The following is a 25638-nucleotide window of genomic DNA, read 5'->3' on the forward strand; positions in this document are numbered from 1 at the left end:
GAGCGGGAACTTGTTTTGGACATACCAAGTCCAAGGGAACTTGAAGACAGGAAAGTGGTAAGTAGAGGATATTCGAACCACAGGACCAGGTCAGCTCACCCAGCGAATGTGTACATAGAGAAAGGAGTCCAAAGAATGGGTCCGCAGCATTTCAGTGTCCGAAGGCCAGCAAGTTCTTAGCACAAACTAGGGAGGAAGGACTGTAACACCCTGACAGACACTGTGGAACTATGTTTAGAAACTTGAGAGGGACCTCAAAACATGCAATCAAAAAAGCCCCTTCTTGTCTTTGTTTCAATGAGTACTCTGAAGCTTTCATGATTCTGTAAAATTGAAACGGACACTTTCTTTGATTACAATCTGAAATTGGAAACTATAGAGAGATAACCACCACTCATCGTCATTCTAGACCCATATTCGCATAATCCCATGCATCAAGCTTCTCCACCTTTCGAGATATTTGGGAACAAAGGCCTAACAACATATTCAGACTACCTGCTCTCAAATTATCTACTAAGGAGGAACTGCACTTGTGTCCTTGAACAAGACTCATCAGTTGTCAGGTGACGCACAAAGCTTGTGAGGGAACGATGTGCTACACCGCTGTCTGATCCTCAGATGTCACTTTGAGGCGGATGATAAACGACAGGTCCGACAACTCACTTTCCATTTCAAGATATTTCTTAAACTTTTTCTTGTTGTGACAGGCAACCAAATTGATTAAACCTAGTCGTGGGATTTGACACTACCGCCAGTAGACTCCTATTTGTTGATTGCTATTGATTTTCTCTAATACTTCATTTAAAAATCAATAGTTGGAAAGAAAAATAGGCTGGGTTTACACATACTTAAACATACTACCGTATGCTGGAGAAAGCACACGTTTGGCAGAGCTTTTGCATCAAATTATAAGAAGAGCTCTTAACAGGTGAAGGCAAGGGCTTTGGATCGATGCAGAGTTTTCTTTCTTTCCCAATCAAAGAAAGTGGCTAGAAATTAGGCTCAGCAGTGTCATTTTCGAGGCTTTCTTGAAGTAAACAACTTTAAACTTCTGGAGGGTGGAGGGTCTTCCTTGCATTTACATAAAGAGGATGCATCACTATGAGTTCTTCTGTTTTTACGGGTATTTATAGTACCTGGAGTTCATGCGGGCTTTGATCTTTTTGGCTTTTTTTTTATTTCTTTGCCGCTCTTCTCCATCTTTCGAAGGCTCCGAGGGAGCTGTACTTTCGATCACAATGTCAATAATATACTTCTTTAAGGAAAGATGCTCCTGAAAGAGAAATAAAATGATGATGATGATTTAAAAATAGCATGGCATTGCTACAGACTACAGTAAGTATAAAAGATTACACAGACAAAAGTAAAAGTAACCTGTATGAAACACTGGCTTCCACAATTGCCTGGGATAACACTGAAAACAGTTTGACTTGACATTTTCGTTGACTCGTCAAACCTTGGCTGCACGTCAAACTGTGCTAAACACTAAGGATACAAGGACATATCCCTTGCAGCCACACAGTGTAGTGAGAGACATAAAATATACACACAAAATATAATGACAAGCAATAAGTGCCCATCGGAGAGTCAGAGTGCTACAGGAGTCAGAGGGCGGAAAGATGGCTGTTCACTGGGGGCGAAAAGGAAAGGTTTCGAGACGGAAGCACTGTCTCTGCCATCCCACAAGGGCAGGGTGAACGTGAACATGCGGGTGCTGGGTGTGTGTGCAGGTGGGTGTTTGGGCTGCGAGTTGGGAAATGTGTAGGAAGGTGTAAGAAGGCGGCCATCCAGAAAACACGGGCAGAGATGAGAAAGTGGACTGTGATTACTGGCAGGAGAGACCTGTTTGGCTGAGGCACACAGCGTGGGCCCAGCTCCTTCCTTAGCCACTGCAGACTGAATGGCCCACGACTCTAACCCCTCCCATGTATGTGCACAACGTCCTCGCTCCCTTTCTCCTGTCATGCTTGCATGGCAAAATCCCAGCCCTAAATCCAATTCTCTCCCTACTCTGTGCCGATAACTGAACAGATTAATGTGGCCACAATTACAAACAATACTGACTACTGTGTTTAAACTGACGACATTATACCTCAAATGGGCTCTAGTACTGCCAGGCAGCAAAACAACCTTGGACCATTTTATCTATACACTCCTTCCTAGAAGTTTTTTTTAGACCCTCTCCCTTAAATTTCCAACACCCTTGGCCCCGTAGACCACATCCTCCTCCCGGGCACTTTCCTGACTAAGCTTCTAGACATCACATTGTCCTCTCAACTCACCAGCTGTACCTCCTAAGACTTCTTTGCTGGATCATTTCCTCTCCTTGCCTGGGTAATGCTGGAGCATCCCAGAGGGTCCACAGATCGTCCCTCTTCTCCATCAAACTCATTCACTGCGAGCAGTGACTTGAAATATTACTTAAACACAGGCAATTCCCAAATTTTTACCTCAAGTCCCAACCTCTCTCCTGATTCCCACTCCTACATGAAACTGTCTCCCAAAACACTCCAGTGAGTTGAAGTACTTCCACCATTAGCATTTCCAAAAGAACAGTGCGCAACCATCTTCTGTTCCCCCACATCCCGCAGTGACCCTCCTTTCAGCAAATAGTACCATCCATTCGTGCAACTGCTCGTATCCAATACATCCGCCCATACTATCAGCTCTACTTTCAAATATATCCCCAAATTCATCCCAAATCCAGTCACTTCTCCCACTACCATCATCTACTCTAAGGTAAGGCGTCATAAGCTCTCATCTGTATCACTCAATAATAGCCTCTTAAATGGTGTCTCAGATTCTTATTAAACGCCCAAGTCTTTTCTTTACATAGCAGCCAGTGATTTTTTTTTTTTTTAAACATAAATCACATTCTATCATTGCTCTTATCAGAACCTGCCTTCTCCTCACACTTCGGGTAAAATTCGAAGTCCTTTCCCTGGCCTACCAAGCCCTCCATCGTTGACCTCTCTGAGCTCACCCTATATCGTTCTCGCCTTCATCTGTTCTGTTCCGGCCACAGTGGAATGGGTGTTGCTGTTCTTTGCATTCACCAGGAATGTTACCGTTGTCCCCTTAGCCGAAAATATTCTTCTTTCAGTTATTTGCATGGTCTCAGGTAAAATGAACGCCCAATCTTAAGTAACACCTTCTATTATTTGCCATCACCTTATTCGTCCATTTTTCTTCATAGGATTTGCCTAACATTTTACCTAACATCAAATATTTCTTTGCAATTTTCTGTACTAGAATCTAAGTTTTATGAGGGCAACGATTTGTCTGTTTTGCTCACTGATGCCTCTGGGTCTGCTCTGATCCAAGAGGGGAGGGGCAAGATCTTAGGGATGACAGAGATGGGTCTCTGAAAAAAATCACACGGCATAAAGCCACCGTGACAACATGGACTGCTTACCTACCTCAGGACTGTACTGTAAGAAATAAGCTTCTACGTTCTTAAAATTATTGTATTTTTATTACCTTTATTATAGCAGATTAATCCTTTCCCTAAGTAATGCAATTATGCAAAATTTGTATGTATAATTACATATATCTTTGCATATTTACATGTATATACATGTGTGTATAAACTGACTGTGGGAAATTAAGGCAAAATACTAAAATTTTTGACTAGATTGTGACCGATTTTTAATTTTCTTTTATAATAAGCATGTATAATAAGCAGAAAGAAAATCTGGTTTAAAATAGCTAGCATAAAATGATATCTGGAATTAACTTCGAAATACTATTTGGGAGGAATGCATGAGATGTCAATAAGGCAGGACTCACCGGGACCTTATCGTTGTTAGGCTCAGTGATGACTACAGGGAGGTCTGTCTGTCTACTATTAGGTATGTTTTAAAGGTTCCGTAACAACCAGTTTGGAAAACAGTCATCTTGTAAGAAAAAATAATTTGTACACATGAAATTAAAATTGTTTGGCTTACCAAACAAAGTAAATGAAATCATGATATTCATCTCTCTCAAGCATCTAAGAGCTGAACTGAAAATGGAATTAACATGTCTGTGCACTATTCGAACGCTGAAAGTGTGCACTCCAAGTGTGAAATCTGCTGTAAGAACCAGAGACCACGTCCTACAGGAGAGCAGATGTATATAAAGGGGGTGCTTCACCAAAAGAAGTAGTGATACATTGTTAGTGATCCTCCCATCTTCCTCATCTGGTCTTCCTACGTCTGAGCCTCTGGGACGGGGACAGGTTAACTGGCCATTACAAGATGACGAGTACCCTGGGCCTAGAACAGTGCTGACCAAAAACAGTCAGGCTTTAAGGAGCCAGTTAGAGACGAAGGTGTCAATGTTTTTCACTTAATTCCATAGCCACATCTGTCGTGACAGGAAGGACACCAGCAGGCCCCATCCACTAGCCAGTAGGTTCTGAAGCTGACGGTGCTGCTCAAGGTCCAGCGCCCAGTTCACCTGACCACTCGGGCACCGGTGGACACTGACAGGCAGCACCCCCTCGCTCTCCTTCTAAGCCATCCTCAGCAGCAGTCCAATCCATACAGCTGAATTCCTTGATTATTTTTCTACCTCCTCACTGTTCCAGGTTCCTGCTATGACATGAGCCCAGCTCTGAACACAAGAGCCTAACCTCTGGGCTCTAAGCCTTGCTGACGCCCTTCCCCAACCCCAAAGACTGGCTGGGATCAGATACATAGAGCAGAGCCAGCTCCTCTTACTTGAAGTGTTGCTTGCTTCGCATTGCCTACCGCGCTGGCCGTTTCAAATACTGGTATCTATGCCTCTGTTCACAATAGACAACCAGCTAGTCGCAGAGCCCAGTCTGCTTAACAGTTAATAAAATGCTCAGGAGAAAAATAAAGATACTTTAAATGATTCTACTTATGCAAAATTATCATAAGGACTCAGAAAGTACCAAAATATCTCTATACAAATATATTCACAGCAGTAAGATTTACAACAAAATATCAGCAGTAGGAACTGATTATGTAAATTATGGCCCACGCTTTCATTCATACGTGGGATATAAAACAAAGAGCAACAAACAAAAAAGAAATAAATTATGACTTATGCATTAATACTATACAGGTTTCATTATTTTAAACAACAGTATTGTTAAAAACAATCATCGTATAATGGTAAACAAAAATTCAGGATTCAAATCTATACAATGCAGTTTATGTATAAATAAGTGTAAGATTTATAACTTCATATATAAAGAAAATTAGATCAAAATGTTAACAATACGCATTACTTTATTTTTTTCGCAAATTTTCTACAATATGTATTAATATTTTAATTATTGCAAAATTAATGCTAATAAGAGAATGCAAGGAAAAGCAAGCTCTTTAAAGAAAAGAGGGTCAATCTTTATAAGGTTACGGTTACTGTAGGCTCACTTGTGCTGTAGAAAAATAAGTATAACTGTGTAAAAATACACTCACCTTTTTGTATTTACTCAGAATTATAATTATTATGCCACAGGCACAAGGAAAAGCAAAATATACCGTGGAGACATATTATCTATGATTTACTTAGTCATTTTCCAAATATGAATCAATCAGGGCCAAAACTCATCCCAAAGGCCCCTGAATCTCCTTCCTTCCTAATATCACAGAAAATTTACACGCCTGCCAGCCTGGAATCCCGCACGACGTAAGTCCTACTCTCCTGCCTCCAAGCTGGGAACGGGTTGTAGTTCGCCGTTCCACCTGATACTGTGAATTATAAAAAAAGCATCAGCGGGAGACAGTGTTCCCTTTAGGCACAGAAAAGCAGACTGACGCAGCAGAAACAGCACCGCACTGTGAGTCACAGCATCTGCAACCAGGATAAATTCTGCAAAACATGACAGAGTGACTTCTCTGGGCCTCAGTTTCCTCACTAGTAAAATGAAGGGATTAGAAAATAAAATCTCAAGTCTCCTCTTCATAACATTTTAAAATCAACGTGAAAAGCCCATAAGCTAATCAAGGATGGTAATTCCACATGCAGACACACACACACACGTCTAGTTTTTAAGCCGCAATTGTGACTTCTTAAACACTGCTACAACATGAAATACTAATAAATGTATATAAGGAAACTAATACTATACAGACATGATCTCATCAAAGTTTATACCCTTCTTATTCATTTAATTACCTTTTATGGCATATTATGCCAAAGCTCTGGCCTTTCTAACATAATTTACTATATTAAATACTGAAGTTTATGATCCTGATATTCTATCAAACTCCTCCTGAAGGTTCTCATAATTCCTTATTTTGTAAAAGAGACATGAAAAAATTAAGCTATAGATAGGTTCATGATCTTTGGGAAAGATGTAAAAGTTCTAAAAATAGGGTATATAGGATAATATAAATGACACAATATAGAATTTTATTAAACTTCCATTTTTAGAACTCTCTCAAGTGTTACCTCAGAATAAACACATTTCATAAAATGTGGTACATCGAAGGAAGTAATCTGCTTCCTATTATTTAAAATACTATAACATAGAACTGAGAATTTTTAAGGATGCTATTCTTCCTAGATCAAAAGGGTTTAAATGTTTCCTTTGAAAAAAGGACCAAAACTTCATCACAATAATAACGAAACATATTTTTATTTGAATATCAAAAGGTGTTTTTTTTATGGAAATCCAATGTCATGCTCAAGAGCCTTATTTCTCTGGAGCCAAAACTTTACTTTCAAAAGCAGCGTGGATGCCAAGTTATTAATCTAAATAGATGAGAAAATAATACAAGTTTTTCACATTTTGTATGGAAAAACATTTTTCTCTCAACATCATCCTGGACTTTCTCAACTTTGGAATCTAAAATTCAATGATATTAGTCCTTTCCAGACTCAAATGTTTTCTCGAATTCTTAAAAGTATTATTAGGCATTTCACCCTTTTAAGCCTGCCTAGCACAAAGACAAACAAGAGAAATAGGAGGCATGTTACATTTCCTCACTGTCTTCCACAAAAACTGGGGAAGGGCGGCAGCCTGGAGGGTAAGAATGTGTTTTCCTTGTTTCTCTGGAAGATGATGAGGGTAAGAAAAGGGAGGCATGAGGGAGAAGTGGGAGAGTAAAGAAATGAAGATGTCTGGGGAGGGACGAAGAAGGAAAATCAGAAGAAAAGGAGATGCAGATGAAATAAAGGAAGAAATAAAGAAATGCTCAACTGAAAACAACATGGCATTTTGGATAGCGCTTTACCATAGATTCTGAATACCACCTTCAGAAACACAGTATGTTGAAAATAAACTATCATTTAGCTCATTAATTTAATTTATTAACACTTAATTCAATATGTACTATGTGCCAAGGGCTTTTGGTAATGGCTTACGTTAAAGAGGTACCAGTTTTACTCAGAATGAAAACAAAAGAATCTGTAGTAAACTATTATTTTGATCACTATCACTCCCCCCCGTAAAACTATCCCAGCAGATTACCCTCCAGAAAGAGTTAAGGAAAGGTGATTTATGATTACTGATTTGCTAGATAGCATTAACCGTATCAACTAAAGTATATACAGACATCCAAACACTATTCAATAATGAAAGTGCCATATACAAAACTTAGTTCATTTATATTTAACTGAATGTGTTTAGAGATTCGTGGAACTGTGAAATTTATCAGAGACCCCCTAAACTGAAGAGGTAGGCTCACGTGATGGTATTCATCCGTGTTTCCCTGACATCTAAACTAATGCAGAATGCACAAGCAGGTGCTGAAGAAATGGTAAAAAAAATAAAATATAAAGTTTGAGAGTTCTACTATATTTAAATGAACTTTCATCAAACAGTAAATTTGAGAGAATATGAAACATAACACCTTTTAGCAAAACAATGCCCTTTATAACAGCATCATTTTGAAAAATTAAACATATGTAACAATGACAACTTTTAAAACTTTATAGGCTATTTTAGTTATACAAAGATTCGATTCTGCTAAGGTCTCTTTCTATAGGTGTAAGATACACTTATGTTGTTATCTATTACAATCTATGTATTGTATTGTTGGAAATGACAGATGAGAAAATGAAGCTAATGAAATATTGTGAAACAGACACCATGCAAAAGAGAAAAGCCCATCTTCTGATAAGGATGACAGTCTACCATCTGTCCCCCTGCCACTCAGTGACAATTACAAATACTCCATCAGTTTGATGGTAGGTGGAGATGATAAATGAGGTAAAGACTTCTTTTGCAGATTCTGACGTTCCTTTCTGATCTAATCTGAGGTTTAACAGATGACTCAAAGAAAAGCCCAAAAGCTTGTTAATTTATCGTGCCGTGAAGACAGAAGATCTGAACTCAATACTGCAACATAGAATGGTTCAGTTGTATTGAACCAAGCCTTGCAGTCAAAGGTGTTTTCTCGGAATTCTTAGATTTCTAATACAGCAAGTGAGATTACTATCAGACTTCATCCTCAGAAATCATTCCAATAATATCCAGTAACAATAATACCACAGATCACAAATAACATCACCCTTCCAATACAAGATCAAAAGAACAATAATGCTCAGAGTTGGAACTCCTCAGTTATGAGTGACTTTCACAACACCGGGTGACAAGAGCTGGAGGGTGTCGGCAGCTTCATATCATACTCTACAGCACTAAAATCAACATTCCCTTTAAATCTATAAACTTTTAAATGTTTAGAAAAAGGATATACATAAAAATGGAAATACACAGTAACTATAATCTGAATACAAATTAAATATAAATACAAAATAAAAATATAAATATATAAAAATATAAATATTTAAAAGAAAAGAATAGAAAAGTTACACCACTCTAACACTAGATAAAAGAAAGTTGGAGTGACTAACTTAATATCAGACGAGGTAGCAAAAAATATTACTAAGAAGAACGTATATTCCAAAACAATGAAATTAATTAAGAGCACATAAAAATCCTTAGCTTTTATATTCCTTAATAACACAACTTTAAACTACATGAAGCAAAAACTGATGGAATCGCCAAGAGAAATAGAAAAATTTACAATTAAAATCAAAAGATTTCAATATCCCTCTCTCAAAAATTTATAGAACAAAAACAAGCAGAAAACCACCAAGGATACACAGATGAGAAAAATTTTTGAGGTGATAAATATGTTCACTACCTTGATCATGATGATGGTTTCATGGATGTATAAATATACTAAAACTTCTTAAACTAAACTTAAAAACAAGTGCAGTTCAATGTGTGACAGTTGTATCTCAAAACTCTTTAAAAACAGTAACAGATTTTTAATTTGTATGAATCTAGGTACTATAATATTGAGTAAAAAATAGTCCAAGAGGATTGCGTACAGCACGGTACGTTTTTACAAAGCATTAAACAACTAAAACGAAAATATGCTTTTTAGAAATAAACCTAGATGTAAAAACAAAACTATGAATGGGGCAGTAGAGAAAGAGGGGAGGAGAAGGGGGTGGCCACATCAGGCATCACGAACTAGAACAAGGTTTGCAATATTAGTACCATACAAAAGTAATATTTGAGAAGAAAGGTGTTAAAAAGAGAGATGTTCCACATTCTTAGAAGATAAAATGCCATCAGTAGGATAAAACTACGTAAATAGTTATAGTCGTGATGATAAAACTATGTAATATACGTAGAAAAGACTTTTTAAAAAACACAGACAGACATGAATAAATAATAATAGCATATAACAGAACTAAAGGGAGAAACAGACCAAAACAGTATCATAGTAGGGGACCTAAATACCTCACTGTCGGATATGGACAGATCATCCAAACAGAAAATCAATAAGGAAATAAAATCCTTAAATGACACATTAGACCAACTGGACATAATTGACATTTACAGGGCCTTCCATCCCAAAACAGCCCTGTGCCCCTACTTCTTGTGTGGTGCCAACCCTACGGTAGAAGCCAGCAGGCCTGCTGGGGGCCAAAACAGAGGTTGTGTCAAAGACTCAGAAACATGTCGGCAGAGAGGACTGAGGGGTAGCCTGGCTAGGAATAGGTAGGTAAGTGGCTGATGGTACACACTGGAACACTGGCCAAGTGGAAAGGACAGATCAACAGTTCACTAGCCACTCTTCAAAATCGGTGGCCCAGAGAACAGTCAGCGAACAGGTAAACAAGGGACTCACACTGGAAATCAGAAAAGACAAGAGACATTATGTAATAAGATCCAACTTTCCTCCTGACATGGGGTAACGTAAGCCATACTCTTCTGCCAGTACACAGATGCCACCCCAAGCAAGTGGATGGGGACTGAGAACTGTTATAAAAGGCTGTGTATTAACTAAAGAAACTTTTAAAAGTACTGGATCAAACTAAGGTTTAGAGCAAACTGGTTAGCTAATTAAAATGTGTTCCTCGAACCAATGAAAGAGGCTGAATCAGCTATAGGCAGCTAGCTACGTAGTCTCAGCACAGATCCTAGTTTCTTCGTTAGGGAATTTGCCATCATAAGAATTCCAAACGTTAAAAGAAATATGTCAATCAACAATGAGTCGTATACGTGTGTGAATCATATGCCAAATACATGTGCATGTTCACTCCGCCACTGTCTCTTCTCACTCACTCTCACACACAACCGTAAACATTTTCCCATCCCATTAAAGCGAAAATTATGGCAATGGAAGCTTTTTGTTCTATAAGCCAAAGGGTAAGATATTTTTAGATTTCTCAAACTAAAATGTATAGCCTATTGAGGAATTGGGAGAAAAATGACTTATTCTAAATGAGTCCTAGTTGTTTTCTTAACATGAGTATAACAAATGAGTCAATGATTCTGCTTCTACAAACAAAGGTGAGCAAGGTAAGGAAATGAATGAATCTTTCAGGAATTATCTATCGTTTCCCAGACTGTCATCATTTTTAGGAGATAGCTACAACTTTTTCTCCCTCAATGCTAGACACGCTCTGACCAAAGAAATCAGCTTATATTTCACTAAATACAGTGATATCTTTATGTTCTTGTTAACTTAAAATTTCATTTTTTCAATCACCCAATTCACATAATTTTTCCAAGTTGTTATACTGATACGGGATTTGTAAAATCACACTTGGTTGTAAACATCCAATAAATTATAGTTAATTTAAGAGCTTTCATGAAAGTCTTTTTCATACTTTCCATGAATCAAATCAACATATGCTATTTTCTCTATAATTATGTACACAGGTTAACAGAGTTTGTATAGTTTACATGCTTATTAAGCCAAGGAGTCTCGCAAACAGAAATACATGGATTCAAAATTAAAAAAAAAAAAAAAAAATTTTTGTTAAACTTCATTCAATTAAATGTATTTCATGGAACTTGCACAAAAATCACTATCAGCTTTTTTAGATAGTGTAAAAACCAAACTATGTCGAAATGAGTTTAAATTAAAACATTTTATTATTTCTCTGGTAATGCATGAAAAAAATAAGTTTTGGTATATACTTAAACTAGCACCCATTCATTTTGAGCTTTAAAAATCACATACTTTTATCATTTGTATGCTAAGAAGATGAAACAGGAAAAAAAACCAAGCAGCTCTTTTTGTGAGGTCTCAAGAAACATGAAAAATTTTCCTGGTTAAATTAAAATAAAAACACAAAATATCAAACCTTTCTTTCTGTGCAGCTACCTATTATGTTTAACAGGCTTAGAACAAAATGTGTCAAAGATCAAGAGTAAGTTATCTGATATGCCAAATGCATAAGGTCAAAGGTACAATTTTATTAGGTCAGAGGTGGTATAAATAAAATCTTGTATGTCAAAGAAGAAAGGTCACAGACAAGATGTATATAATATAAAGACATACCAGATGACAAGTAATAACTTTAAGTAGAACAAGTCTGTTTACTATAGATACCTTCACTGATTAAAATGAAACTTCCATGTGAGTAAAACTGCAGTAAAAACCTGGTATAAAAAATAAAAACCGGCACACCTGTATAGGGCACTTATCATGAGCGGACCTCGACAAACTGGAAGTTGCTCTGGGTGAGTCAGTCAGTGAGTGCTGAGTGGATGTGAAGGCATAGAACAAGACCGTGCCCTACTGTAAACTTCATAAACACTGTACACGTAGGCTACGCCAAATTTATTTCAAATTGTTCTTTATTCAATAATAAACTTAGTTTTCTGTAACTTTTTTACTTTCACTTAAATTTTTTTTAACTTTTCAACTTTTGTAATAACACTTAGTTTAAAATCCAAACACATTATACAGCTGTAAAAAATATTTTCTTTATATTCTTATTTTACAAGCTTTTTCTACGTGAAATTTTTAAAGTGTTTAAGTTTTTAAAACTTTTTAAAGTTTTTTTGTTGTTGTTAAAAACTAGGATACAAACACACACATTAGCCTAGGCTGAGAGAGGGTCAGAATCATCCATATCACTGTCATCCACCTCCACATCCAGTCCCACTGGGAGGTCTTCAGGGGCCGTAATGCACATGGAGCTGTCATCTCCTGTGACATAAGTGCCTTCTTCTGGAACACCTCCTGAAGGGCCTACCTGACTCTCTTCCTGAGAAGAAGTCACTCTTTTCAGAAATACGACCATGGTGGTTTGCTTGGTTTCATCGCAGATTTGCTTGCAAGCAGATAATGCACCATGAACATTCCTCTCTATTAAAATCTTTCATGGTTGGAATCTACGTTTAAGGTGCTTGCTAAGGTCTACAAAAGCTTCTGCTAACCCCTTCACTGTGAAGTTTCTTAGAGGTTCTTCTTTTTCTTCTTCTGCAGTTTCCTTCTCTTGCTTCTTCTTCAGCTATGCACTCTGGTTCCAGTCCCAACAACTCTTCATTAGTCGATTCCTCAGGAACCCCCTCTAGCCGCTCCCCAATATCCTCATCTACACCCATGGTAAATTTGTTTGCCTTCTCAACTGCAGTCTTGGTGATTTTTGCAACCTCCTCCTCCTTGGCAAATTTTGTGGAGTCATGGACAAACCTCTTGAATGTCTTCTTCCAGATGCCACTCCTAATACCTTGGTGACATCACCCCAAGCACGGTTCTTGATACAGTCATAGATGTTGAAGTCCTTCCAGAATTGCACCTGTGTGTTCTCAGTGTCTTCTTCGACTGCAGCAACAGGTCATCCTCAGGTAGTAAGCCTCGGAAGCTGCTATAACTCCTTGATCCATTGGTTGGATCAAAGTGGTGATGTTTGGTGGGAAAAACAGCACTCTTGCTATTGGGATAAAAATCACCAGTAAAAGGAGGATATCTGGGAGCACTATCAACAATAAGAAAAATCTTGAAAGGCATCTTATTTGCCAAACAGTACTTATCCATTTGCTGGCACAGCAATTCAGGAGGGCATCTTTGAAGAGGAGCTGGCTTATCCGTGACTTCTTATTACTCATGTGCTACGCTGGCAGTGTGTGCTTATCGATAGGCTTGTAGGCCCTGGGGTTCTTGCTGTGCCAGATCACAAAGGGTTTCACAATTTGTAGCCTGCAACTTGTAGCCTGGAACACTGCCCTCCAACAAGACTGATATTTTGTCCATAAATGCCCCAAAACCTGGCACTGACTTGGCCTCCATATGGAAGGACGTCCTTTCAGGCATCCATTTCCAGAATCAGGAGCTTTCACCCACACTGAAGATCTGCTCTGGCAAGTAATTTTCCTCCATAATCCGCTTATACAGAGTTTTCAAAACTTCTTCAGCTTCCTCTGCATCAGCACTGACAAACTCACCACTCACTTTCACATCATGTAACAAGTGATGATTCTTGAACCATTTAAACCATCCAGAGCTAGCAGGGACTTCGACATCACAGTCGGGTCCAGCCTTTTCTTTTACCATCCTAAACTTTTTGCTTTGACTCTGATCATCATGGCGTTAAGAGGGATATGCTTCAGTGTCTGGTCTTTAATCCAGGTCATTAGGAGTTCCTCCGTGTCTGATAACACGCCCTTCTCGAATTTTTGTTAGTCTGTTTTCGATGAAACTCATCCTTTAACAGCTTCCATCACTTTGCTCTTGTTCTTCGTGATCCTAGGAACGATGGAATAGGACACGCCTGACTGGCGAGCAAAAATCGTCACAGATTTTCCACCTTCATTGTCCTTAATTGCATTTAATTTCATTTCCAGGTCAATCACTCAAAGTGGCCTCTGACTGGCAACATTATCAGTGATTCTGTATGCTTAGGGGCCATGAGATTAGATCGATAAGAGATTAAATCAAGCACAAGAGAACACGATGCAACCATGAGATACGCGGCTACAGCCTAGCAAGGCATGCTGTTTTACGGCAAACACTTTTTTATGAGTAGAAAGGGTGCACCCTAAAATGACAACAAAACGTATAGTACAGCAAATACATCAACCAGTAACATAGTCGTTTATGCTCATTATCAAATATTATGTATTGTGAATGACTGTATGTGCTATACTCTTATATGACTGGCCAGCACAGTTTACGTCTGTTTCCACAAACATATGAGTAACGAACTGCACTATAACGTTACAATGGCTACGATGTCACTAGGTGATAGGAATTTTTCAGTTCCGTTACAATCTTATGGAACCACTGTCCTATATTCAGTCCATCATTGACCAAAATGTCACTAGGTGGCCCATAACTGTACATGAATTAAGTGAGAATTTAAAGAAGATTTAATTCTTTTAAATTGAAACAACACATCCAATAAATCTCAAAACACAACAGCTAACCATCAGACTGCTTTGACAGTTACGAAAGATAAATAATACTGCATATTTTTCTTCCAAAGTGCATGAATATTCTTTCCCTCTCAATTTTTCTCATAAAATAAAAACATAAAATTTAGATTTCAGTTTACATAACAGGCGTAATCCAGAAAATTTTTATTTTTTTGTAAATTAAATAATATATTGTTTCTTATTAAAAGAACTTAATTATAAACAATTTTATAAATATAATTTTCTTTATAACGGGAATAACTACATTCTAATTAACAAAGTGATTTAGGATTCTTTCAAAGTGGAGTTCACATACATGTGACTAGTTCTAAACAAAAACTAGAGAATGGAGATAATTATATGAATGATTCATGTTTAAAAAAAAATCCATAATACTCTCTCATAAAATACCCACAGATTTGGAGGCAAAAGCAAATTGTATGTAAAAGGCAAAAAATCATTTGAGGTAAATTAAATAAATGATGAGTTCCATTTTTTATTTCACTTTTATTAACAGTATTTAAAGCCATTTTGTATAAACGTTCAGTTCGATTCAACTCAACGAGCTTTTATTAAACACCTTAAGTATGTGTCAAGAATCAGAGCAAACAACAGATATACAGAAATTACACATTAAGAGACTCCCAATTCCAGCCACAGGGAACGTGCTGATACTGGACTCATCTTTCAACTCCAAATTGCACAGAACATACAACACACCTACCTGAAGGCATCAGAGACTGGCCAGCACAGCCATGGTCCCCGCAAGACGGCTGCGCATGCTGTGAGCCCCACATCACTCTGGACTCTCTCTCGAGGGCTACGCCAATTTTTGGCATGGGACAAATGAGAGCTCAAAGTGACATCTTACTGAGCTGAGGAGCCAGAATTTGGTTTAGAGCTGTCAAAGCGTTTTTCAGTTCCGTTACAATCTTATGGAACCACTGTCCTATATTCAGTCCATCACTGACCAAAATGTCACTAGGTGGCCCATAACTGTACATGAATTAAGTGAGAATTTAAAGAAGATTTAATTCTTTTAAATTGAAACAACACATCCAATAAATCTCAAAACACAACAGCTAACCATCAGACTGCTTTGACAGTTACGAAAGATAAATAATACTGCATATTTTTCTTCCAAAGTGCATGAATATTCTTTCCCTCTCAATTTTTCTCATAAAATAAAAACATAAAATTTAGATTTCAGTTTACATAACAGGCGTAATCCAGAAAATTTTTATTTTTTTGTAAATTAAATAATATATTGTTTCTTATTAAAAGAACTTAATTATAAACAATTTTATAAATATAATTTTCTTTATAACGGGAATAACTACATTCTAATTAACAAAGTGATTTAGGATTCTTTCAAAGTGGAGTTCACATACATGTGACTAGTTCTAAACAAAAACTAGAGAATGGAGATAATTATATGAATGATTCATGTTTAAAAAAAAATCCATAATACTCTCTCATAAAATACCCACAGATTTGGAGGCAAAAGCAAATTGTATGTAAAAGGCAAAAAATCATTTGAGGTAAATTAAATAAATGATGAGTTCCATTTTTTATTTCACTTTTATTAACAGTATTTAAAGCCATTTTGTATAAACGTTCAGTTCGATTCAACTCAACGAGCTTTTATTAAACACCTTAAGTATGTGTCAAGAATCAGAGCAAACAACAGATATACAGAAATTACACATTAAGAGACTCCCAATTCCAGCCACAGGGAACGTGCTGATACTGGACTCATCTTTCAACTCCAAATTGCACAGAACATACAACACACCTACCTGAAGGCATCAGAGACTGGCCAGCACAGCCATGGTCCCCGCAAGACGGCTGCGCATGCTGTGAGCCCCACATCACTCTGGACTCTCTCTCGAGGGCTACGCCAATTTTTGGCATGGGACAAATGAGAGCTCAAAGTGACATCTTACTGAGCTGAGGAGCCAGAATTTGGTTTAGAGCTGTCAAAGCGCTGGAACTTGAGAGGCACAACTCCTCAAAAGGAGGAAATCGTAGAGAAGTGAGCCCAAATAACTGTGTGCAACTTCCCCTCCAAACCTAGTCATATCCAGAAACTCAGGAGGAAACAGTAGCTTCATTCTTCCCACTTAGGTAAGATTTATTAAGAACCAACCAACTCAACTACAGATGTGTTTCTGATGGTCTGTCTTAAAAGGCATTGATAAAAAGTGAAGAAAAGGAATGAACTGTATATGGCTTCACATAAACATGAGGGATCATCGCACAGACTTAAGGATGAGTGAAAGAAGCCAGACGCAAAAAACTACACCCTGTATGACACCATCTGTCACATCAAGGACAGGGAAGACTAAGCGATGGTGCGAGTAGTGAGAGACTAGTTACCTTCTGGGGACGCGACTGGGACAGGCATGGGGGCCCTTCTGGGGTGCAAGAAATTATCTGCATCTTCATATGAGTAGAACATACGTAAAAATTCATCAAGCTACACACTTAAGATCTGTACACTCTGCTAATATGCTGTGCCTCAAAAAAAAAAGGCGGGGGGGTTAAACACACACGTGCACCCACACCCAGTACTGCCCTCCAAGGACCACGACGACCCTTCCTGGGCTTCTTAAGAGATGCCTTACAAACATGAATTTCTCATCTTTGGGCAGCTTTAAAATTTTGCTATTACAAATTAAACCAACAAATTAATAGATGTGCAATGTTATCCATGTCTCAATAACAGTTGAAAGAAAACTATTTTTAAAAATACTTATACAAAGCTAAACTCCATGTAAATAATAATTATAGGCAGGTGAATAATGCATTTCCAAAAATATCTAAATAGTACACTCATAAAATTATCGATTTACATGAAATTTTACTGTCCAAGAAATGGAGTACATCACTAAATAATTCTTTTCTTATATTATTAAAATATACAAATATCATCTTATATTGTACTGAAATTATGTAAATAAGTGTTAAGTTCTCATTTCTGTTTCTTATTAATTCATACACTAAAATAATAACACATCTGTATACTGTTGAATGGTAAATGTAGTTTTAAATAAACACAAATATATGAACATGAAATTCTTTATATAAAAGAGAACACATGAGGTTCTCAATAAATCTGTAAAATGAGCAAAGGAAAGCTCACCACTTCTTCATCTGAAAGTTCACGCCCTTGGATGCTGCTATTCTCTCTCACAGCTTGCTGGTGTTTTTTTCCTTTAATGTGGCTAAAAAGATACACCTCTGAAGAGATCTAAAAACATAAGATAAAAGCAATGGAATCAACACAGAATTATATCTAATTTTAAATATTACACATTCAATCCAGTATACTGTATGCAAAGTTGAGATCATGCTAGCATTTAAGTGTTAGGCTTAAAAACATTTTCTTTAGAATGCAATCCTGAGAACCCTCTTGAAAACACATGGTCGAAAAAGGCACGCCATTACACTCACCTTAGCAGGACATCGTTTCCTCCAAGTATCGAGGTTCGAGCTTCAGCACTGAAAATGTTCCTTTTCTTTGTTGGGGGTACCAATATCCAAAACTATTGACTTGGGCTATCAGTAAGCAGGTGTCACATCCATTTTAGCAGCACCTGCACCCTCCTCCTCAATGCTGTTACTATTTTTGTACTACTTACTTTGCATAAACATTGTGAAAGAAATCCAGCAGATACCTTAGTGTGAGTTTTAAAAACTTTTTCCATAGCTTAACAAACGTTACTAATAAATTATATCATCACAATACTGATAATGACAACCTACCAGGACATTGCACAGAGAACACTGCTTCTTTCTTTCATAAGGGGTCAGTTTGGGGGCATAATCAGTATTTGCATGTCGTCCACTGCTTAACTCTGCAGCTTTTTCTTTTCTCTGTTCAATCTGTTCCATGTGCCTTCGAATGCTTTCATCATGCTACAGATGAAGTCAGAGTGTGAGGACATCAAAAAATATTCAGATTATACCGAGAATTTGAAAAAATTATATTTCCATTCGACCTTCTAAAATAGGAGAATGTCTTGACTCAGTCTTAACTTGCACACTGAGGACAAGACTTCGCACAAAGCCCTTTGCTATCTCCCCCACGTACAGTGATGCTCCCTAAAGTACGCTCCATGGAGCGGCACCATGGGATGTTAACATGTGTTCTGTAGAAGAGGTTCTATGGTCAAAAGAATTTGGAAAATAGTAAGTGAAAGCTAAAAAGGTTTTTAACATAGAACTTTACATAGCCTGTGGTACATCGCTGTGCACTACGACTCAACAAATTTAGTGACACTTTGCCCACGTATTACACCTAACGAGCTTCTGAAGCACTTCCTGGGCCACACCGCGGGAAACGCTGCCCACAGGTAAGGACCAAGCTCATCCTCACAGCTGGCAGGCCCTACAGGACACAGCCCTCTCCCCTCACCAACTCCATTTCTACTTGCCCTACACCACCTCCAGTGACTTCCTTCCCAGAAAACAAACCAAAAAAACACCATTTCAGACTTCTGACTCCATGGCTGCAATGCCATCCCGCCCAACTACCCAATCTCCTACTCATTTAACGCACCTTTCTTTCAAGATTCAGCTCAGGAAGTATTCTCTAAAATGATTTCCCTGACACCGTTCATGTCAGACTAAGTGCCCTCCCCTGGACTTCCACAGCACTCTGTGTCACCTTTATCTTCGCGGAAATGCTCTGCTTAGCATCTGAATCTCACGTTGGAGTATGAGCTCCTTGAAATTTAGAATCACATCTTACTCATCTCTGTACCCCAGGCCTGCCACACAGCTCATTAAACGAATGACAGTTCTAGGACCACCCAAATAGTTAAAATACGCTCCTTTACCTTACAGAATTACTGTCTGTGAGGAGCCAACATGTAAATAATTGTGATACAATGTGAAGTATTCACATGACTAGAAACTGTAGTACTAAACAAAAAGATTTTCTAGAAAATACTAGTTTATCATAATCTCCCAGGAAACAAATGTGTAATTCCTAAGCACTGAAATCAAATGAAACAAATAATCACTGTTCAGTAGAAATAGAAAACGTTAAAATTTGTTTCTTTTTTTTCATCAACTGCTTTATCTTATTAAAGTAAACTTAGTTTTCAAATAGTTGAACTAGCCAATATGATATGGTAGCCAAATCATATTTCTTCTTATCCAAAGATTAAAAATACAAATTAATTCAATTTTCTAGGCAATTAATTCAATAAATAAAATTTTAATCTAATGCCCCACTGAAAGATCTAAAATTTCAAATTAAAATATACACTGTCCCTACCTTGAGCTGAATTTTCTTCTGTAGCTCTTCCATCGCTTCCTGTTGAGCAGCCGTGAGCGCTGCCAACCGTTCTTCCCTGTCTCTACAAGAAGACAGCAAAAATGATAAACTCGGCTGCTTGGAGTAACAACTCTCATGAGGCTCAAAACTACAATTAGGATTCACAGGCTTACATATTCTAAAGGGTTATTATTCTTTAATATTATTTTTTCTAAGTGCCTGTTAAGACCTGGATATATTGCTCATTAAGTGTTTGGAAAGCAACAGAGATTATTAGTTATGAGAATAGGTTTCTGGACCCAGTCATGCGTTTAAATACTAGCTATAGGGCTGTTATTTAAATATGGCAGAAAAATCACAAGGAAAAGTTAGAAAAAGACATGAACTCACAAAGAGAAAAGGAGAGGAAACAATCCCAAACAAATTGTGAGGCCATGCTTAGGAAAAGAGCAGTCAACTGAAACTGTTTCTGAATGAGGTCATATTTGGATTTAACAAAGACTACAAAACAACTATTATAAATACATTCAAATAATTAAAAGTGTGCCAAAATAAAGAAAAATATTATGACAATGATTTAACGAATAGGGAATCTCAACAGAGAAACAGTTTTTAAAAAACTTTGCAATAAAAGGAATGAAAAAGCCCTGAACAATCAGCTGAATCCAGGGGTGGAGTACGGAAAATGCAGATGAGTCTGGAGCATCTTGCAGTGCCAGAAAGTAAGGAAATGCACAAAAACCAAAATGAAGTATGTCAAATGGACACAGGGGCCAAATGGAAGAGCTTCCAACATCTAATGCTAGAACAAGTTAAGCAACAAAATGAATAACATAATATTGGTTTATAACCCAAAATACAAAAAATCTATGAGTCAACACTGACATCAGAAAAGATCAAATAAACAAAGGGGCGAGAACAGACAAATGTCCTATACTGCAGATGACTTATATAGGAGTGCGTCTCTCAAGGACGTGGAGAATAACTCCCCATCCCATAGTGTGGGCTATGCTTAGTGGCTTGCTACCAAATTTCCCTTAGAGGGAAAAATTTTTAAGTAATTATACAATGAAGAAACCTGACAAACACTGTATTAGCCAAATGATCAAGGTTAACAAAATCTGTGATAAGTCGAGTTGACGGCATGAAGGAATCTTCGACATGTTCAGAATGGATATTTACATTCATCCTCGTGGTCTTCCTGTCAAAAACCCGTAACACCAAAGCAACCATCAAACACTTCCTAACCGAGAAACAGTCTACAAAATGTCTGACCACTGCTCAAGACTGTCAAGGTCATCAAAACCATGGAAAATCTGAGAAACTATAAGAACTCAGAGGAGCCTGAAGGAAAATGGCAATTAAATATCTGAAGAAAGAATGGCCAAACACTCCTCAAATTTGATGAAAAACATTGATGTACAAGAGTAGGATAATCATGAAGAGAACCAACTTAGACAAATTATAGTCACACAGAAATGTGAAAGGACCAAGATAGTCGTAATAAAAAAAATAAAGGGTTATTAACAGACACCAAAAATTATTATAAAGCTTTGATATTCAAGGTAGAGGATAGAAAGAGTGACCACTGGACCAGAAAATACGGCCCACAAACAGACCTATGCATCCAAGGAAACATGATTTATGTAAGAAAGCTTTGTAGATCAGCATGAAGAAAAATTTGATTTTTTAAATAAAGTTTGGTAGAATAGGGTATGCACATGAAAAAAAATGAAGCTGGATTTCTATCTCAAACCATACAATAAAATTGATTCTTGATAAAGACTTTACTATCAAAGAAAACCTATGACATTTTGAAGATTACCTTATGACTCAGGATAGAAAAAGATTTTATAAACAAGATCAAAAAGCACAAATCACAGTCTGTTCAGTTTTACTGTACTGCAATCAAGAATTATGTTAACCAAAAGACGTCATAAAGCATGAAAAGGTATGCCACAACAGACCAAATATTTGCAAATATGTATGTGATAAAAGATTAGTATCTACTTAAGATAATTCCTAAACATCAAAAAAAAAAAAAAAAATCCCAAGAGAAATGGACAAAAATTTGAAGAGACATTTTACAGGGGAAAAAAAAACACAGTAGCTGATTGATTATGCAAAAAGTTGCACAGCCTTATTATAAAAAAAAAGAGACATTTTACAGGGAAAAAAAAAAACACAGTAGCTGATTGATTATGCAAAAAGTTGCACAGCCTTATTATTAATCTTGAACAAGTAGAAAAAGCAAATTAAAACCACAGAGCTATTTTTTCACAGCCACCAAATTTGTCACAGTTAAAAGGTCAGAAAAAAAATCACATGTTGGCAAGATGTACACCAATCAAAAGGGAATTAGTCTTGGCCAATGCAATGCTTTTTCCTAGGTCTCTGAATCTTAAACAAGTGATTTAAAATGAAGGGATGGCTGAAGGTCATTTACTGCAATCAGAGTGGCAACATGCTAACCAATACCGTTTCCATCAAAAGACCACTGCCGTGGCTCTTGAGACCTTGCCTTTGAGGTCTGACCATTCCCCAACCTGGTCCTCTAATCTCCTATCACTTATGCTCCCAATATTTTTCTTAAAATTCCCTTTGCTTAGTTAAGGTAGGCAGAATCAAATACTATTTCTTGCAACTAAAATAATCTTGAAATATAAAGTTTCCCATCCAACAGAAACGTTCAGAAGTTTTTCATTTTGATGTCATAATTCCTTGAAATTGAAGTTTCGTACAACACTTCCGTATTTGTGACTATTTTCTAAAAATTCTAGGTGAGCAAAAGGCTTTATTCTAAGACTTGAATATTCACCCACTGCAAAATGTTCATCAGGATCAAAATCAAGACAGCAATGAGGTACCTAGCCCTCTCCCTGGCTGCGTCCTCACGGGCTTTTTCCTTTTCCTGCCTCTGCTGCTCAATCCGGGCTTCCTGCTCTTTCCTCTTCATCAACAGTTCTTCCACACGAGCCTGCCGTTCCGCCTCTAGTGCTCTCTTTCGTTCCTGATGTCAGAAATGTTTTAAAGATATCAGAATTACGTGTAAAATGAAAATGATCAAAGGTGATGTAGCTCTGACAAAACATATATACTCAAGCCAAGTAGACCCCTGGCTTGTCACTACGTATGCTTCTCAGAATTTAAATAAAAATCAAATATCAATGATATCTGGTTTTCAAACATCATTTACCAGTGTTATGCGCAATTATCAGAATGCTATTTCTAGCAGATACTATGTTATGTATATTCTGTGAGACTCTATTAAGTATTCTATGGTTAGTCACTTCAAAAGCCTCATGTTTATAAATAGTTTTACAAATACCAGAACATCAGGAAGAACGCACAGTTAACAGATTTTATATTTGAACTAAGCTTTCATAAAGGAATTAGGTGAAGAAAAGCTTGTGGCAAGGAGAAGGAGGCCTTATAATATAGACAAGTGGGTAAAGAGAGTGGGCATTGGGTCTGATTCCATCATTTTGTTTCCAGACCCCATTATCTACTGTCTGGGTGACTCTGGTCTAATTATGTCTGTGCTTTACTTTTCTGAAAGACAAATAACGACAGTACTTATTTCTTAGGATACTGTGAAGAACAGGTGAGATATCAAATGAAAGTACCACAGGGCATACAGTAAATTCTCAATAACTACTTATCATCATCGTCATCAAGGCAGAAGATACTTCATCAAAACAGGGTAAACTTCAATGTGGAATGGTGTGTCTCTGGTGTATTTTTGCCCAGTAGAAGTACTTTTGCCAATTTTCATCGTATTACTAGCTGTATTGATAGATTTCTCTCAATTCACTCTCCAGGTAGCTCTTACGACCTCTCCCTGGCCCTTCCTCTTCATGACTAATGGAATAAACACACTGGTCTGGGCTCTAACTACTTACCTAGACTTGGGCAAGTCATTTCACCTTAAAGAGCCCCATCTGCTAGGAGATCTAAGTTACTAACATAGGTAAGTACACAGCAAAGTGTTCAGCACACAGAAAGTGTTCAGTAAATGACGGGGCAAAAAATAACACAGCAATTTCCGTTCAGAGAACACTGAGGAGAGATGCAAATATTTCTAACAGGTAACTAGGCTCACACGGTAACTCCGTAGCTGTACCAAGCCTTGTCTCCCCCAGAGAAAGAAAACCTTTCGCAGTAGTAAGCCAAAAGGGTCTCTATTTCTTCTTTTAATGGGTGGTGGTGGTGATGGTCGGAGGGACTGGAAAATAGAGGGAATGCACTGATTTCCAGAAGGCATATCTGGCAGATTACAGACTGCTGGAAGCTTGCAATTATATTTGTATTCTTTACTGTCTGGCATACTATTCATGAATGGTTACAGGTAGTTCTCAGTACTAAGTAAGTACAATATATGGAAAGTAGTTTAGCTATATATGATCTCAAAAACTCTTAAAGACTAAAAACAATCAAATCTGGCTCAGAAAATTTTCTCTCATGAATAAAATATAGTTTTCTCTTAAAGTCAAATTTATTTGAAGTTTAAAAACCCTGTATCATGTCTGAAAACACAAATTTCACAATGAAATGCAAAAGACTTAGGCATTAAACAGAAAGAATTAAACCGGATCTTTTCACTTCATACTTTACAAAACTAAAAGCTTTTAAAAATTATTAATTGTTCTTATAAATGAAACATTAATATTATATAAAAATAATTTCTTTATATATGTATGTGGAATGTAGCCAAGTTCTAAGCTTAAAAATAATTTTTACTTGCTGATTGTTTTCATGGATAGAAAACATACCCAACATTGTACTAACAGAAAGAACTAAACTCCAGAAAGTATCCTAATCTTTTAATTTGTTTTTAATAAGTGGAAAAGAGAACAGGTAACTATGTTGGTAACAAGCAAATTTAGTAAATTCAGCTAGTATTTTCCTAAAATTTAAGTTTCCTAATAATAGGAAACTTTTACTCCATGAAGTCATCTTGCACATGGCAGGAGTTCCAAAAATACGTTAATAAATAAAGCATCACTTTATAAAAATGATACGCATCATAAATCTATATACCTACAAATATGAATTATAAACCTATGGCAAGGAATCAGAAAGTCATCCTCTAACTCTTAAGCCTTGTGAAAGCTCCTGGACCCCACACTCTTTTGCTTCATGGTCAGGAATGTGTTTATGGCAGCTTAAGGAAGGAAGGATTTGGCAACCCCCTCCTTTATGCCTTTAATTCAGATGGTTAGGGCAAGAAGACAATGCAGGCTATCTAAGGAAATTGAGCATAAAACCACCCCTCAATAGTCTACATAACAATAATGGCAAACTGAGACTTTAAGACGGCAGCACTAACTCGGTATTCCCTTACGGGAAACAAGGGTCGCTTTTTTTAGCAGTTTATGAGAATGTTATGAGCGTATGAAGGTAATGCAGACGGAGGGCCTCTGAATTCTACATTCAGGGAGAACCTTACAATTAGTGCATTTACAGAACGCCTGGCATCACCCCTTGCACATCTAGTAAAAACTACATTTAAAAAAAATTAATTATGTTTTATATTACCAGCAGATTTTTCTAACATATCAGCACATCTCAAACTTATGTAGATAGGTTTTAAATTTTCCATTAAAAATTAAATCCATAGGAAATTTCGACATTAAAAAAAAATCCTGAGTGATCAAAACGGCGTTTGCAGTGTTGGTGAATACAGAAAATTCCTTACTACTTTCAGGAAAGAACTGCTTTCCTT

The 25638-nt window shown here is 37.1% G+C and overlaps 1 protein-coding gene across 1 annotated transcript in view; it reads right to left on the bottom strand.

Moving 5' to 3' along the window:
• SCAPER (S-phase cyclin A associated protein in the ER) overlaps window positions 1-25638 on the bottom strand; it is a 176281-nt gene that overhangs the window by 100072 nt on the left and 50571 nt on the right. The window contains 5 exon segments of the mRNA XM_025050312.1: window positions 1137-1273; window positions 17772-17879; window positions 18395-18547; window positions 19914-19995; window positions 22781-22923. Coding sequence (XP_024906080.1) covers window positions 1137-1273; window positions 17772-17879; window positions 18395-18547; window positions 19914-19995; window positions 22781-22923 — 623 coding nt within the window.

Source organism: Pteropus alecto, unplaced genomic scaffold (assembly GCF_000325575.1).
Source record: "Pteropus alecto unplaced genomic scaffold, ASM32557v1 scaffold60, whole genome shotgun sequence".
Lineage (NCBI taxonomy): Eukaryota > Metazoa > Chordata > Mammalia > Chiroptera > Pteropodidae > Pteropus > Pteropus alecto.